Source organism: Cynocephalus volans, chromosome 2, assembly GCF_027409185.1.
Source record: "Cynocephalus volans isolate mCynVol1 chromosome 2, mCynVol1.pri, whole genome shotgun sequence".
Lineage (NCBI taxonomy): Eukaryota > Metazoa > Chordata > Mammalia > Dermoptera > Cynocephalidae > Cynocephalus > Cynocephalus volans.
Window position 1 is genome coordinate 116773259 of NC_084461.1, and position 13758 is coordinate 116787016.

The 13758-nt window shown below is 35.4% G+C and overlaps 1 protein-coding gene across 2 annotated transcripts in view; it reads left to right on the plus strand.

The window, feature by feature from the left end:
- The window catches only part of RAD50 (RAD50 double strand break repair protein), a 68967-nt gene that overhangs the window by 1475 nt on the left and 53734 nt on the right, over positions 1–13758 (plus strand). For both annotated transcript variants that reach the window (XM_063086957.1, XM_063086958.1), the window contains exons 2-3: positions 437–520; positions 10148–10299. In XM_063086957.1, the coding sequence (XP_062943027.1) occupies positions 437–520; positions 10148–10299 (236 nt within the window). The remainder of the gene's footprint in view (positions 1–436; positions 521–10147; positions 10300–13758) is intronic.

Genomic DNA, 13758 nt, shown 5'->3' on the forward strand with positions numbered 1-13758 from the left:
GTTCATAGAATGACGATAAAAATAATTTCGACAGCTTAGAGTTAGTATTATAATTAAATAGTTAATGTACGTAAAAGTGCCATAGTATTTACAATACTTGACACACAGGAAGCTCTGTGAAACTGTTAACCATTGTTGTTATTAACTTAAATTAGTTTAAAGAGTTCTAATTGGAAATAGAGAATTATTTTTTTCCAGATCACAATTCTTTATTTTAGGATACCTGCTTAATTGTATAGCTTCTCTGTGAATTTACAGCAATTATACTCTAAACACTTAATTATATCTTTATTACGGGTTTTATAATGTCAAATTTTACCTGATGATATCTTTTATAGTCCCCATGATAAATAATATTCTTATAATGAATTAATATTTTGTGATAAATTCCTGCAGTCCGTTTATAACTAAACAATATAACTTTCTGTTTCTTCAGACCATCATTGAATGTCTAAAATATATTTGTACTGGAGATTTCCCTCCTGGAACCAAAGGAAATACGTTTGTTCATGATCCCAAGGTAATGGTACTAGTAAAATTTTGTATTTTTAAAATAAAATTTTTATAATTATGAAAGTGATAATAGCTCATTGTAGAAAACCTGGCAATGGAAAAGTATAAAAGGAGATGAAAGTCACCCACAGACAGTCTTAGCACCCAGTGATAACCATTGTTGACATTTTCGTGTTTTTTCCTCCTCTTTTACATACTGTTTTACATAGCCGAGGACATACTCTATCTAATTTTGTGTTCTTGGTTTTTTCCCCCCCATTTAACATTATCATAAAGTCCCACGTCATTAGAAAACTGTAATAAATTCTTAATCTCGGTGTTTGGTACATAGGTACTTCTTTTAATCTTTATATTTTTTTGTGTCTGAAATATTTTCTACTTAAAACATGTAATGTTTTATGAACATTTTAAATAGTTACATACTTTTCTTACAGTTAGATTGCTTTTAGTTTTCCATTGAAATGTATTGTGATGAAAATCTTTCTATGTGAATCTGTTTGAATTATGGTGATTATACTATTAGCATGTGTAAAGGACATAGAATTTGGCCTGTAGGTTTTTGTTACATATTTATTTCATATATATGTGTTAAACAAGAGTGTATATATATATATATATATATACAGTCATGCATTGCATAACGACCTTTAGGTCAGTGACGGACTGACCATTACATATTAAATGGTGACCCCATAACATTATAATGGCTACACCATATACTCTGGGTGTGCAGTAGGCTATACCATCTAGGTTTGTGTAAGTGCACTCTATGATCTTTGCACATTGCCTAATGACACATTTCTCAGAATATATGCCCGTTTTTCAGTGACACATGACTGTATTTACTGGGGTCATGTGCCTCTCTCCCTACTCACTACCCCCAGTCCCAATATGTTAAGAATTTGTTTTATATGCTTCCGGGCCTTTTTCTGTGTTTATAAAACCATGCCTGTACTCACATATATATTTAGTGCATCAATGGAATTTTGTTTTACCATTGTATAAATTAAATACGTATTAAGTGACATAGTGTGGATCTGTTAATATATATATATTTCTATTGTTTTTAATTACTAAGTGTTATTCCATTGAGTTTATATCCTATAGTTTATTTAACTGACCCACTGCTGCTGATCATTTAAATTATTTTCACTTTGTTTGTTTGTTCTGTTTTTGGTAGCTGGGCACTACAGGGTGCTTTCACTCTTAAGTGACTAAAGATAACTCTGTAATAATGAAAGTATTTATGAATTTTCTTCTTAGAAATAGTAATATTATTTAGTACATTGCCATTGCTGCAAAGGCTATTTCACACCTTCTCTCTCCTTATACCTACACTCCGTGCTCCTCAATTGATGATCTTGGCCTTTAGTTTATTGAGAGATAGGAGGAATTAGATGAAAAGTCCCTCGTTTTCCAGTCATAAAATCTACCAAAGTATGCTACATATGTACTAGTACTGTTTTCTGTCTTCTGTTACGGGTAAATTGTTTAATGTTTTATCTGAGCATTAACCAACTCCTCTTGGAGGCTGGATCCCATTGATCCTGCTTATCGACTCAAGGATTTCGCTCTTCAGTTGTTCCTTTTCTCTCCTGCATCTGCCATTTCTCCTTTATAGGATCATTCACATCAGCATATAAACATACTCTGGTAGTGCCAATCTTCAGACAAAAAACTCTACTCCAAATCACCCTCTAGGTAGTACCTTTTCTTTGCTCCAATTGATAGCAAAATTTACAAAAGTTGTATGTACCCATTGTCTTTACTTCATTACCTCTCATTTTGTCCTCGGTCTACTCTATTCAGATTTTCTTGGGTTTCTTTTGTTGTTGTTGTTGTTGTTGTTGTTTTTCCCCTCCGCTAAAATTGCTCTTGTAAGGTCACCAGTAATGTCCATGTTGGCAGATAGAGTGGTCAGTTTCTAATTCTCATTAACTTCTCAGCCAATTTGATACAGTTGCTTATTCCTTTTTTAAAACACATTTCCCTCTTTGCTTTCATGACACCATAATCCAATGGTTTCCTCCTTTTTTACTGGCCACATCCTTAGTCTTTGCTGGGTCTACCTTTGCTTGATTTCTAAATGCCGGTGTGCCCCAAAGTCTCAGTCTTCTATGTACCAATCCTCTTCTCTTATCTCCTCTCTTCTTGGGTGATCTCATTCAGTTTTGTGGCTTTAAATACTGATTATGTGCTGATGACTCCCAAATTTATATATTTAGCCCTGACTGCTTTCCTAAACTCTGGACATACATGTCCAGCTGTTTATTTAGACATTTAATAAGCATTTAAAATTTAACATGTTCAAAACAGAACTCTTGATTCCCTGTATTCACATCCCTTCAACATCCTCAAGCCTGCTACTGCCTCAGTACTCTTCAGTTTAGTAAATGATATCATCCATACATTTGCTGATGCCATAACCTGTGTCATCCTTGATTGATTCCTTCCTCTCACCCTATTTATAATTCATAAACAATTCTTAGCCACCCTTCTAAAGTATGTCCAGAATTTCTCCAGTTCATTCCATTACCACTGCTTGGCTGGTCCAAGCCACCATCATTTTCCCTTTGAATTATTATAGTAGTCTCCTAACTTGCTTTCTAGGTCTCATTCTTGAATTTTTCTCATTTTCACACGGAAATTAGTTATTATTTAAATATTCATTCATTCAAGAGGGAGTGAGTTGTTCAAAATCGTGGAGAAGAAAATTTCATTTAGTGTTTAAGGCTTAGTGCAAAGTCCATGAGGCAGAAGCATTCTTGGTGTGTTCAAGGAATCACAAGGAGAAGCAAAGTGGTAAGGGGAAGAATGATAAGTCAAAAAGATAGAAGGGACTAGTTCCTGTAGGACCTTGGATTCTATTCTTATTTAAATAGGAATCTATTGGAAGATTTTGAGCAGGGTAAGGACATGATCTGATTTGTTTTAAAGTGATCAGTCTGGCTGCTGAGAGAAGACTGTAGGTGACAAAGGTAAGAGGGCACAGACTAATTAAGGGGATTTTGTGATAATCCAGGTGAGAAATACTAGTGGCTTGATTAAGGTAGTGGTAGAAATAGTGAGAAATGCGTGGATTTGGGATATATTTTGAAGGTAGAACTAATAGATTAGCTAATGGTTTCGCATCTCCTTTGGATATCTCATAGACATCCCAAATTTACATGTTTAAGCCAGAGATCCACTCAAATCTCCTTTTCCAGAGTTCCCCTATTACAATAAATGGCAAAACTATTTTATCTAGTTATTCAAGCCCAAACCTTAGAGTTTTGCTTGATGCTTCTACTTCTCCCATATACTATTATCTAAACATCATGCGGACCCCCTCCTCAGCATTGTTAGGCTCTGATCCCCTTCCCTGTTCATTCCTCCATTGTGGTACTCTCTTACTGAGTTGGGTCATCCCTACTCACGTGCCCTTTTCATCCTGCTTAAACTCCAATGCCCTTAGACTCCTGAAACTCTGTGCCAAGCTGTGTCCCTTTGTGGTTACCTTCCTCAACCTGCACAAGTTCAGTTATCCCAGTTTAGGGCTGGACTACTATGTCCCCCCACCTCTACCCAGCCCCACCTAATGGTTTTAGGACTAGATTATATGAAAAGGGAAGGGATTATTTAATTTTTTATTTTATTCTTTTGGATAGAAATTGTTTTGAAGTGTAATATACATTTCTTTGCCTTAATAAATTAACTCAGCATAAATGATTCTTTTTGAAGTGACTTTTCATCAATAACATCAGCAACAATATTGTGATAGAAATGCTACAAAATACCCTTCCCATTTAGTAATTTAATATTTGCCAGATAGCTAGGTCCTAGAAAGGTAGATGCCATGGAGAGTAAATATGTATATTTGGCCTGCTAGTCACACACATTGTAAACAAATTAACTAATTTTCTGATGTATAGACACATAGCTCCTTAATTTAACTACTGTGGATTAAACCCTTAGCAGCTGCTCTCCTTGAGATGAAATTACAGAATCGAGTCCTTGGGTTTTCAAAGCTTTATGTCAACCTCTGACCATCTCCTCACTGAGATGTCTATATCCTAAGAAGCTACTTCTGAGCGGCCAGTCCAGCAACTTCTCCCTCTGCTAAAACCCTTCTCCAGATTGCCTTCCTATCGCTCCTGGACTACTTTCTGTCCTGCTTCCTCTCTTGCCTCAGTCCAGTCTGTTCATCCTAAAGACAAGGTGATTCTTCTAAAGTACGTATCTACTGCAAATGATTCCCTGGTTCAAACCCTCCAATGGCTTTTCATCACCTTAAGTCCAGAACCCTTAACATATTTCAGAAAGCTCTTAATTTCTGGAACATTTTATGATTATTCCATTCTTCTACCTATTTTTTGCGCCAGATATTTTGAAACTACTTTAACCACTCAGTGACAGATCTTTTCATCTGGCTAACTCCTACTCATCTGTCATGTCTCAGTTTAAACGTTTTCTTCTTTTAGAATACCTTCCCTGACCTCTCCTTTGCCCTGCTTTGTGCTCCCAAATCACTCTGACTTCACTTATGATGGTGTTTAACACACCTTCTTTACTCTTTTTATTAACCTATCTGTCTTCCATGCTCCAAATGAAGAAAGTGTCTGTCATTTCAAACCGAAACAACACATGAAAGCTATTAAGTGCTCAATAAATATTTGTTGAACAATTTGATGAATTAATATCAAAACTAAATTGATGCCAAAAAATCATTGAAAAGTCGGCAAAGGATATTTTATGATTAAAAAAAAGGGCTGAATACAGGACTTTTGATTTTGATTGCAGCAGAATAGTGAATATTACACTTATACTCTCAAGATGAACAACTATAAGGGCTGGCCAGTTAGCTCAGTTGGTTAGAGTGCAGTGTTATAACATGAAGGTCAAGGGTTTGGATACCCTTATTGGCCAGCCACAAAAACAAAGATGAACAACTAGAAGAAAACTAGAAAAAAAATTTGAAGCAACTATTTACAGGCATTGGAGAACATATGTGAGTAGTGCAGGGCTGTGTTCTTTGAGAAAAGAGAAACATGTGAGGTTTCTTTCCAGCTTTCTACCTAGGGACAGTTTGTAAACTTTGGCAAGTGGAGTTAGAATCCAACAGAGAACAGGGGCATCACTAGGCAGATAAGACAGACGGGAGTTTGGGTTTGCTAAAGTGACTGGAAATTGTGGGGCAAGATACTGGAGTGGGGTTTCTGTGTAGAGATGGGGCACCAGAAATCTGTATGAGGATCCTTTGAGTCTTTGGCCAAATACTTAGCTACACCTGTACAGGATGAGATGTGATGAGGACTAGCAGAGAACAATTACAGAGGTGGGGGTAGGTTGTGAGCTGAATTGTGATTCTGGAGGTCACGCAATTCTGGGAGACATTTGAGTACTGATATGCGAGTGGAGAGACTTTGAGAGTCTGCAGTATTCAGTCGAGACCTCAGAAAGGCCACTCTAAGAAATCCTAAAACCAGGGTTTGACACAGTCATGCTGAGTTGCCAATGAATTAGCTGCCTCCTAGTACAAAACTCAACACATTTTAAAGGAAAGCTTCACAGTCCCAGCTCTCAATATAACATTGGCAACGTCTAGGATATAATAAAAAATTAGTGATATGTACAGAAGAAGATCTGATCCATACATGGGAGGGCAAGAAGTGAACAGAAACAGACCCAGATATGGCATAGGTTTTGGAATCAGCCGACAAGGATTTTAAAAGTTATGATAAATAAGTTCAAGGATTTAAAGGAAAAGATGTACATAATGTGTGGAAAAAGATCTGAACAGAGAAATAAAAACTGTAAAAAAGACCTAAGAAGTTCAACACATCATAAACAACATGAACACATCTGTGTTACACATTATATTCAGATTGCTCAAAACTAAAGAAAAAATAAAATCTTAAAAACAGGTGGAAGAAAAAAATAACACATTATGCAGAGGGGAAGAATAATAAGTATAACTTCTTATCAGCAACTGTTCAAGCCAGAAAATTATAGGACAGCATCTTAAAGTGCTGGGGAATAAAAGTCAACCCACACTTCTGTATCCAGCAAAAGTGCCCTTAAAAAATTGAAGATGAAATGGAGAACATTTTCAGATTAAAAAAAGAAAAAGACAGAGGTAAACTGTCACAAGCAGACTTACACTACAATAATTGTTAAAGGGTGTTTTTGAGGTTGAGGGAGAATGATAATTAGTCCCAGAGTAACAGTTGCTTGAGACCACCCCTTTGCAAGCCTTAAAAACAAGGTTGGAAAGGATCAGATGATCAAACTGTTGCCCAGAAACTTAACTGCATGCCAGAACAAAGTTCAGTACTCATGAAAGGACTAAAACAAAATTCTTCACCTAACAATGTAAATTTCACAATCAAAAGTTACCAGCCATGGGCTGGCTGGTTTGCTCAGATGGTTAGAGCTCAGCCTTGTAACACCAAGGTGAAGGGTTCGGATCTCCCTACTGGCCAGCTGCCAAAAAAAAAAAAAAAAAAAAAAGTAAAAAAGTTACCAGCCATGCAAAAAAGCAGGGAATATGACTCATAACCAGGAGAAAAATCAACCATACAAACATCCAAAAATGAAAGGGATGATAAAATTAGTAGACAAGAACCTTAAAACATCATTATAAATGTTATAAATATGCTCAGATGTAAAGGAAAATGTAAGCATAATGAGAGAAATGGAAGATATAACCAAAAAAACAAAAACAAAAAACAAAAAAATAAAGCAAAAGGAATAGCAATGTTTTAAAATATAGTGGTACAGATAGGTTAAAAGTAAAAGGATGGAAAAAATATACTGTGCCTACTAATAAAAAGAAAGCTGAAGGGACCATATTAATATCAGTTGGTAGATGTCAGAACCAGGAATGTTACTAGGGTAAAAGGAGAAATTTTATGGTGACAAAGGGCTCAATTCACAAAGAGGACACAATTTTAAATGTAGAGCCTCAGAATATATGAGGCAAAAACCTATGGAACTGAAAGGAGAAATAGACAAATCTACAGTTTTTAGTTGGAGATCTCAACACTGTTTTCAGTAGAGAAACAGAAGTAGATAAAATATCAGTATGAATATGGAAAACTTTAACAAAACTATTAACCAGATTAACCTAATTGACATTTATAGGACATGCCATTGAACAACAGCAGAATAGACATTATTTTCAAGTGTACGTGGAACATTCAACAAGGTAGATCAATATTCTGGACCATAAAACAAGTGTCAATAAATTTACAAGGATTAAAGTCGTACAGAGTGTATTCTCTGACCACACCAGAATTAAACTAGAAATCAGTAACAGAAAAAACTTGGAAAATCTCCACATACTGATAGATTTAAGTAGCACGCTTCTAAATAATTCATAGATCAAAAAAGGAATCACAAGGGTAATTAGAAAATGCTTTGAATGAATTAAAAATACTTGTGGGATGCAGTGAAATTCCTAGAAAGAAATTTATAAAATCAAAGGATTATATTAGAAAACAAAAAAGGTCTAAAATTAATGACCTGAGCTTCCATCTTAAGAAACTTGAAAAAGAAAACTAATTAAACTCAAAATAAGCAAAAGGAAAGAAATAATTAAGATTAAAAAAAATCAATGAAATAGAACACAGAGACAGTAGAGAAAATCATTGAAACCAGAGCTGATCTTTGAGAACATCAATAAAATTAATAAACCTCCAAACAAAGTGATCAAGAAAAAGATACAAATTACCAATATTAGGGATGAAAGAGGAGACATTGCTGCAGATCCTACAGACATTGTAAGGGTAATAAGGGAATACTGTGAGCAACTTTATGCCAACAAATTCAACAACTTAGATGAAATGGACAAATTTCTTTAAAGACAAGCCACCAAAGCTCACTCAAGAAGAAATATACTAAAGAAATTGATGAGTAGTTTAAAACCTTACAATGAAAAGCCCAGGCCCAGATAGTTTCACTGGTGAATTCTACCAAAAATGTTAGGAAAAAGTAATGTCAGTTCTACACAAACTCAAAAAAAAGAGGCAGAGGGAGTACTTCCGAGTTCATTCTATGAGGCTAGCATTACTCTGATACCAAAACCAAAGGCGTTACAAGACGGCTACAGATGGATACCTCGCATGAACATTGATGCAAAGATCTTTAATAAAATATTAGCAAATCAGCTTCAGCAATTTACAAGTAAAGATAATACATCATGACCAAGTGGGTTATACTTCAGCAATGCATGGTTTGTTTAATTAAAAACAATCAGTATAATTCACCATGTTAACAGAATAAAGAAGAAAAATCTTATGAGCATCAATGATACAGAAAAAGCATTTAAATTTAATACTTATTCATGATAAAAACTTTCAGCACCTTCCTTCATTCCTGAATAATTTAGTCCAGAAGCCATTAGGTGGAGCTGAGTGAAGAAGGCATCCACAAAAGCTGGCTGTGGCAGCCTGGTGGGGGATTGGGGTCCAAGTAAGGAATCCATGAGTCCATATTGATACAAAAAAAAATGAGGGAAAAAAAAATGGGGAACGGACAAAGCTCATAGTAGAATTTTAATTAATGTAGAAGGAATAATGGAACTAGAAAATTAGGATAGCTGTCATCATAATTCATTCAGATAAGAAGCAGTAGAAGCTAAACTAGTGGAGGAAAGTTGATGAAGTATGGGGTAGTTACATGGTCTCAGTGCATCTCTCCCTTAAATACTTATTAATTGCAAAGTAAAAAATAATAATTTTTTTTTGGTGGATAAGCTGACAGATACATCTTTATCAAGAGACTGAAGTTATTAGTAAATTGAAATTGTGTCCTGTCTGATGAGTTGTAATGATGTAATGAAAGGAACTCATCATCACTTCTTTAGTATTCCTGCCACAGATGCATATCCTGATTCTAGTCATGAGGAAATATTAGAGAAACCCAGATTTGGGGAGACATTCTACAAGATAATGGTCTGTAATTTTCAGAAATATCAGTCATGAAAGTCAAGGGAAATGTGAGCAACTATTCCAGACTGAAAAACTAAAGAGACATGACCACCAAATACACTCTAATTCTGAACTGGATCCTTTGTTGTAAGGGACATATTGGAACAATTGGCAAAACTTGAATGGGATCTGTAGACCGTATGGTAGTAATATATCAGTATCAGTTTCCTGATTTTTATAGTTGAAAATGTCCTGGTTTTGAGGGAAGTATTGGTGATGGGACATCAGATCAATTTATTATCAATTGGCTCAGGGGAGTGGGGAGAAGTTGTGTATACTGTATCACCTTGTGGTTTTTTTTTTTTTTTTAATTAAAAAATTTTTGGTACTTAAAAAGATAAAATTGATTTATTTGAAAAATTCACATATCTGGTCTTCTAATGATGCTGAGTAACGGAGGTAGGTAATATTATAATATCATTTTAGTAAATCAGTTTAACAATATTCTTTCTTCCCATATTTTGAATAGCATGTAAAAATGTCACTCCCAAAGAATAGATCAAAAATAAGAAAAATTTTAAAAAGTCACTCATTTTGGATGTCTAAATTTTTCTTTTTTTTGATCCCTCATTTTGGGTAAGTAAGATTGTTTATGTCTTTTCTTTCAGAACTAAAATTCTGGTTTTTGTAAAGGTAGCATACTTTTTCTCTGTTTACCATCAAAGGTTGCTCAGGAAACAGATGTGAGGGCCCAGATTCGTCTGCAGTTTCGTGATGTCAATGGAGAACTTGTAGCTGTGCAGAGATCTATGGTGTGTACTCAGAAAAGCAAAAAGACAGAATTTAAAACTCTGGAAGGAGTCATTACCAGAACAAAGTAAGTATTTATATTATATTTGTATATCTGTTCATTTAGGTCTGTAAGATTATGGTTTTTTCCCACTACTATAAATTTATTTTAGGGAAGCATATTAATTTTTTTTAACAGACTTTTTTAGAGCAGTTTTGTATTCACAGCAAAATTGAATAGAAAGCACAGAGTTCCCATATATTCCCTGTCCCTGTACACATAACCTATCCCACTATCAACATTTAATTTTTTTTGACACTAACAGTTAAATAAAATGGCACCGTTAAAAAGTAAGTGATAATGTTCCATTCCCTTGAGTAATTTATGAACAGTTGCTGAATTGAAAGTGCATAATCACATATAGATCAAATGAATAAAAAATATTACTGTCATGTTATAGGGATGGATGAGATGAGAAGCAGATAAATAGAAAAGAGCAATAATTTGTCCCTTTCAACCATTATTATTCTGTTAGAGGCAAGTATCATCTTGTGATGGGTATGGATTTTGGAATTAGGCTGCCCTGGATTCAAGGCTTTTACCCTTGTTGAGCAAATTACTTAACTATGTATTCACTTTCCTCCCCTCCCTTTTATTTACTTATTTGTTAAACTAATTAAATAATTCAGTTATTTAACCAGTAATGTTTAACATCTACTATGTGCTAGAGGCACTATACTAGCCACTGGCTTTATAAGCAGGTATTTTTCATTGGCTTTTTGAAAAAATTATTTTTATTATTTTATTATTTTAAATTGACACATTAGTGGTACATATTTATGGAGTATAATTCAATGTTTTAATACATATGTACATTGTGTAATGATCCAGTCAGGGTAGTTAGGATTTTCATCACTTCTTGCATTTATCATTTCTTTGTGGTAAAAACATTCAAAAGCCTCTCTCTTAGCTATTTTACAGTATATAGTATTTTACTGTTAACCAGAGTCACGCTCTGTGCAATGGAATACCAGAACTTACTCCTCCTATCTATTTGTAATCTTGTACCTGTTGACCAGCCTCTCCTCATCCCCCCCTCCCCTCCTCTTCTCCCCATACCCCCTCACCTCTCTTGCCTTCTTTCCTTCCACAGTCTCTGGTAAACCACTGTTTTACTCTCTGCTGTTTTGATATCAGTTTTTTTCTTTTTAACATTCCACATGAGTGAGATCATGTGGTATTTGTCTTTCTGTGTCTGACTTACTTCTATTTCACTTAACATGGTGTCCTCCAGATTCATCCATGTTGTCACAAATGACAGGATTTCATTCTTTTTTTTATGGCTGAATAGTATTCCATTGTGTGTAAATACCACATTTTTTTCCATCCATTTTTGGACACTTAGGTTGATTCCCTAGCTTGGCTGTTGTAAATAGTGCTGCAGTGAACATGAGAGCGCAGATATGTCTTTGACATACTGATTTCATTTACTTTTGTTTTTATTTTTGGCAGCTGACCAGTAAGAGGATCTGAACCTTTGACCTCAGTGTTACAACACTGCTAACACCACGCTCTAAGCAACTGAGCCAACCTAGCCCAGATTTCATTTACTTTTAAACACACTCAAATCTCTCTCATACCTTCTGATTTTATTCCACTCCAGTTACTGCCTGTCTCTCTCTTCCCCTTTACAGCCCGTCTTCTCAAAAGAGTTGTTGATACTCACTGTCTCCATTTCTTCACCTTCTCCTCCCTCCTCCATCCCCATTCCTCCACTGACCAGTTCCAATTGAGGTCACTAGTAACCTCTGTATTAATTAGGATAATACTACTGCTATACAAAGTAGACCTAATAGCCTCTGTTTTTTTTATTTGTAAAATAAGAGTTCATTATCAATGTACCTGTCTTAGAAAGATGTAAGGATTGAGCTAATGCCTATAAAATGCTTAATATGTAGTAAGAGCTCATGTACTAGTTTTCTATGACTGCTGTAATAAGTGACAAACTTAGTGGTTTAAAACGACACAAATATATTACAGTCCATGCTTTAGAAGTCTGAATCAGTTCTCACCGAGCTAAAATCAAGGTGTTAGCAGGGCTGTGTTCCTTTTCAGAGGCTCTGGGGGACGATCTGTTTCCTTGCTCTTTCCATCTTTTAGAGGCTACCTCCATTTCTTGGCTCATGGCCCTCTTTCTCCATCTTCAAAACCAGCAACAGTGGGCAGAATTCTTCCCATATTGAATCACTCTGGACTCTTCTGCCTCCCTCTCTTGTATCTAATGACCCTTGTGATTACATTGGCCCTATCCAAGTAGTCCAGAATAATCTCTCTGTTGTAAGGTCAGATGATTGACAACCTAATTCCATCTGTAATTTTAATTCCCCTTTGCCCTGTAACCTAACATTCACAAATTAAAAGGATTAGAACGTGGACATCTTTGGAGGGCTGTTGTTGTACCTACTACAGCTCAGTAAATATTAGTTGTTAATCACTTTTTACTTGAAAATTTCTTTTTCTGGACTTCCATGATACAACGCTGTTCCTTTTTTCTCTCCATCACAGCCACATCCTACTTTACACTCAACTAATAAAAGTTGGAGTCCCATAGGCTCAGTCCTATTTCTTCTCCTGTTTTTGCTGTATGTTCTCTTCTTAGGTCATCTCATTCATACCCATTGTTCAAATTACTGTGTGTTCATAGATGAGTCATAAATTTATATCTCCAAATCAGACCTCTGTTTCCAGGCCCGTATACCCAAAGACACCTCAGATTCAACCTCAGATCATGACCATTCTCATGATCGCCTCTCCCTAACCCCCTTAAAAAGTCTTCAACAACCTAGTCCTCTTGCAGTACTCCTTATCTCAGTGAGTGACACTATCTATCCAGGGACACAAGCCAAGATTCTGAGTCTTGACAACTTCCTTGCCCTCTATAGCCAATCCATCACCAAGTCCTATGGATTTAACCTAAATGTCTTTTGAATCTGTTTCCATCTCTACACAATTTTTATAGTCCAAGCTACCATCATCTTTCTGTGGTCTAATGTGATAACGTACTGGTCTATCTGTGTCCATTCTAACCCCTACTAAACATTCTCAGTACATTCAGTGTAATATTTTCAAAATCTGAATGGGAATGCATAAAAAACAGTAAAAACAGACACTTCCTCTGCCCACCAAATCAGTCCACTAGTGAAGAACCCCTTTTTCTTTTTTTTATGTAAATTATGTCTTTTTTCTTTTTTTTATTAATTTTTAAAATTTTATTAATATAAAATGTAGTTGATTTTCGTGTCCCTTTACCAATTCCTCCCTCCCCCCTCCCTCTCCCTCTTCCTACCCATCAACATCATATCTGTTCACTTGTCTTAAGTTCAAGGAATTGTGATTGTTGTCTTCTCCACCCCTCCCCTGTTTGTTTGTGTATTTATTTTTAGCTCCCACAAATATGTGAGAACGTGGTATTTCTCTTTCTGTGCTGACTTATTTCACTTAATATAATTTTTTCTAAGTCCATCTACGTTGCTGGAAATAGTAGTA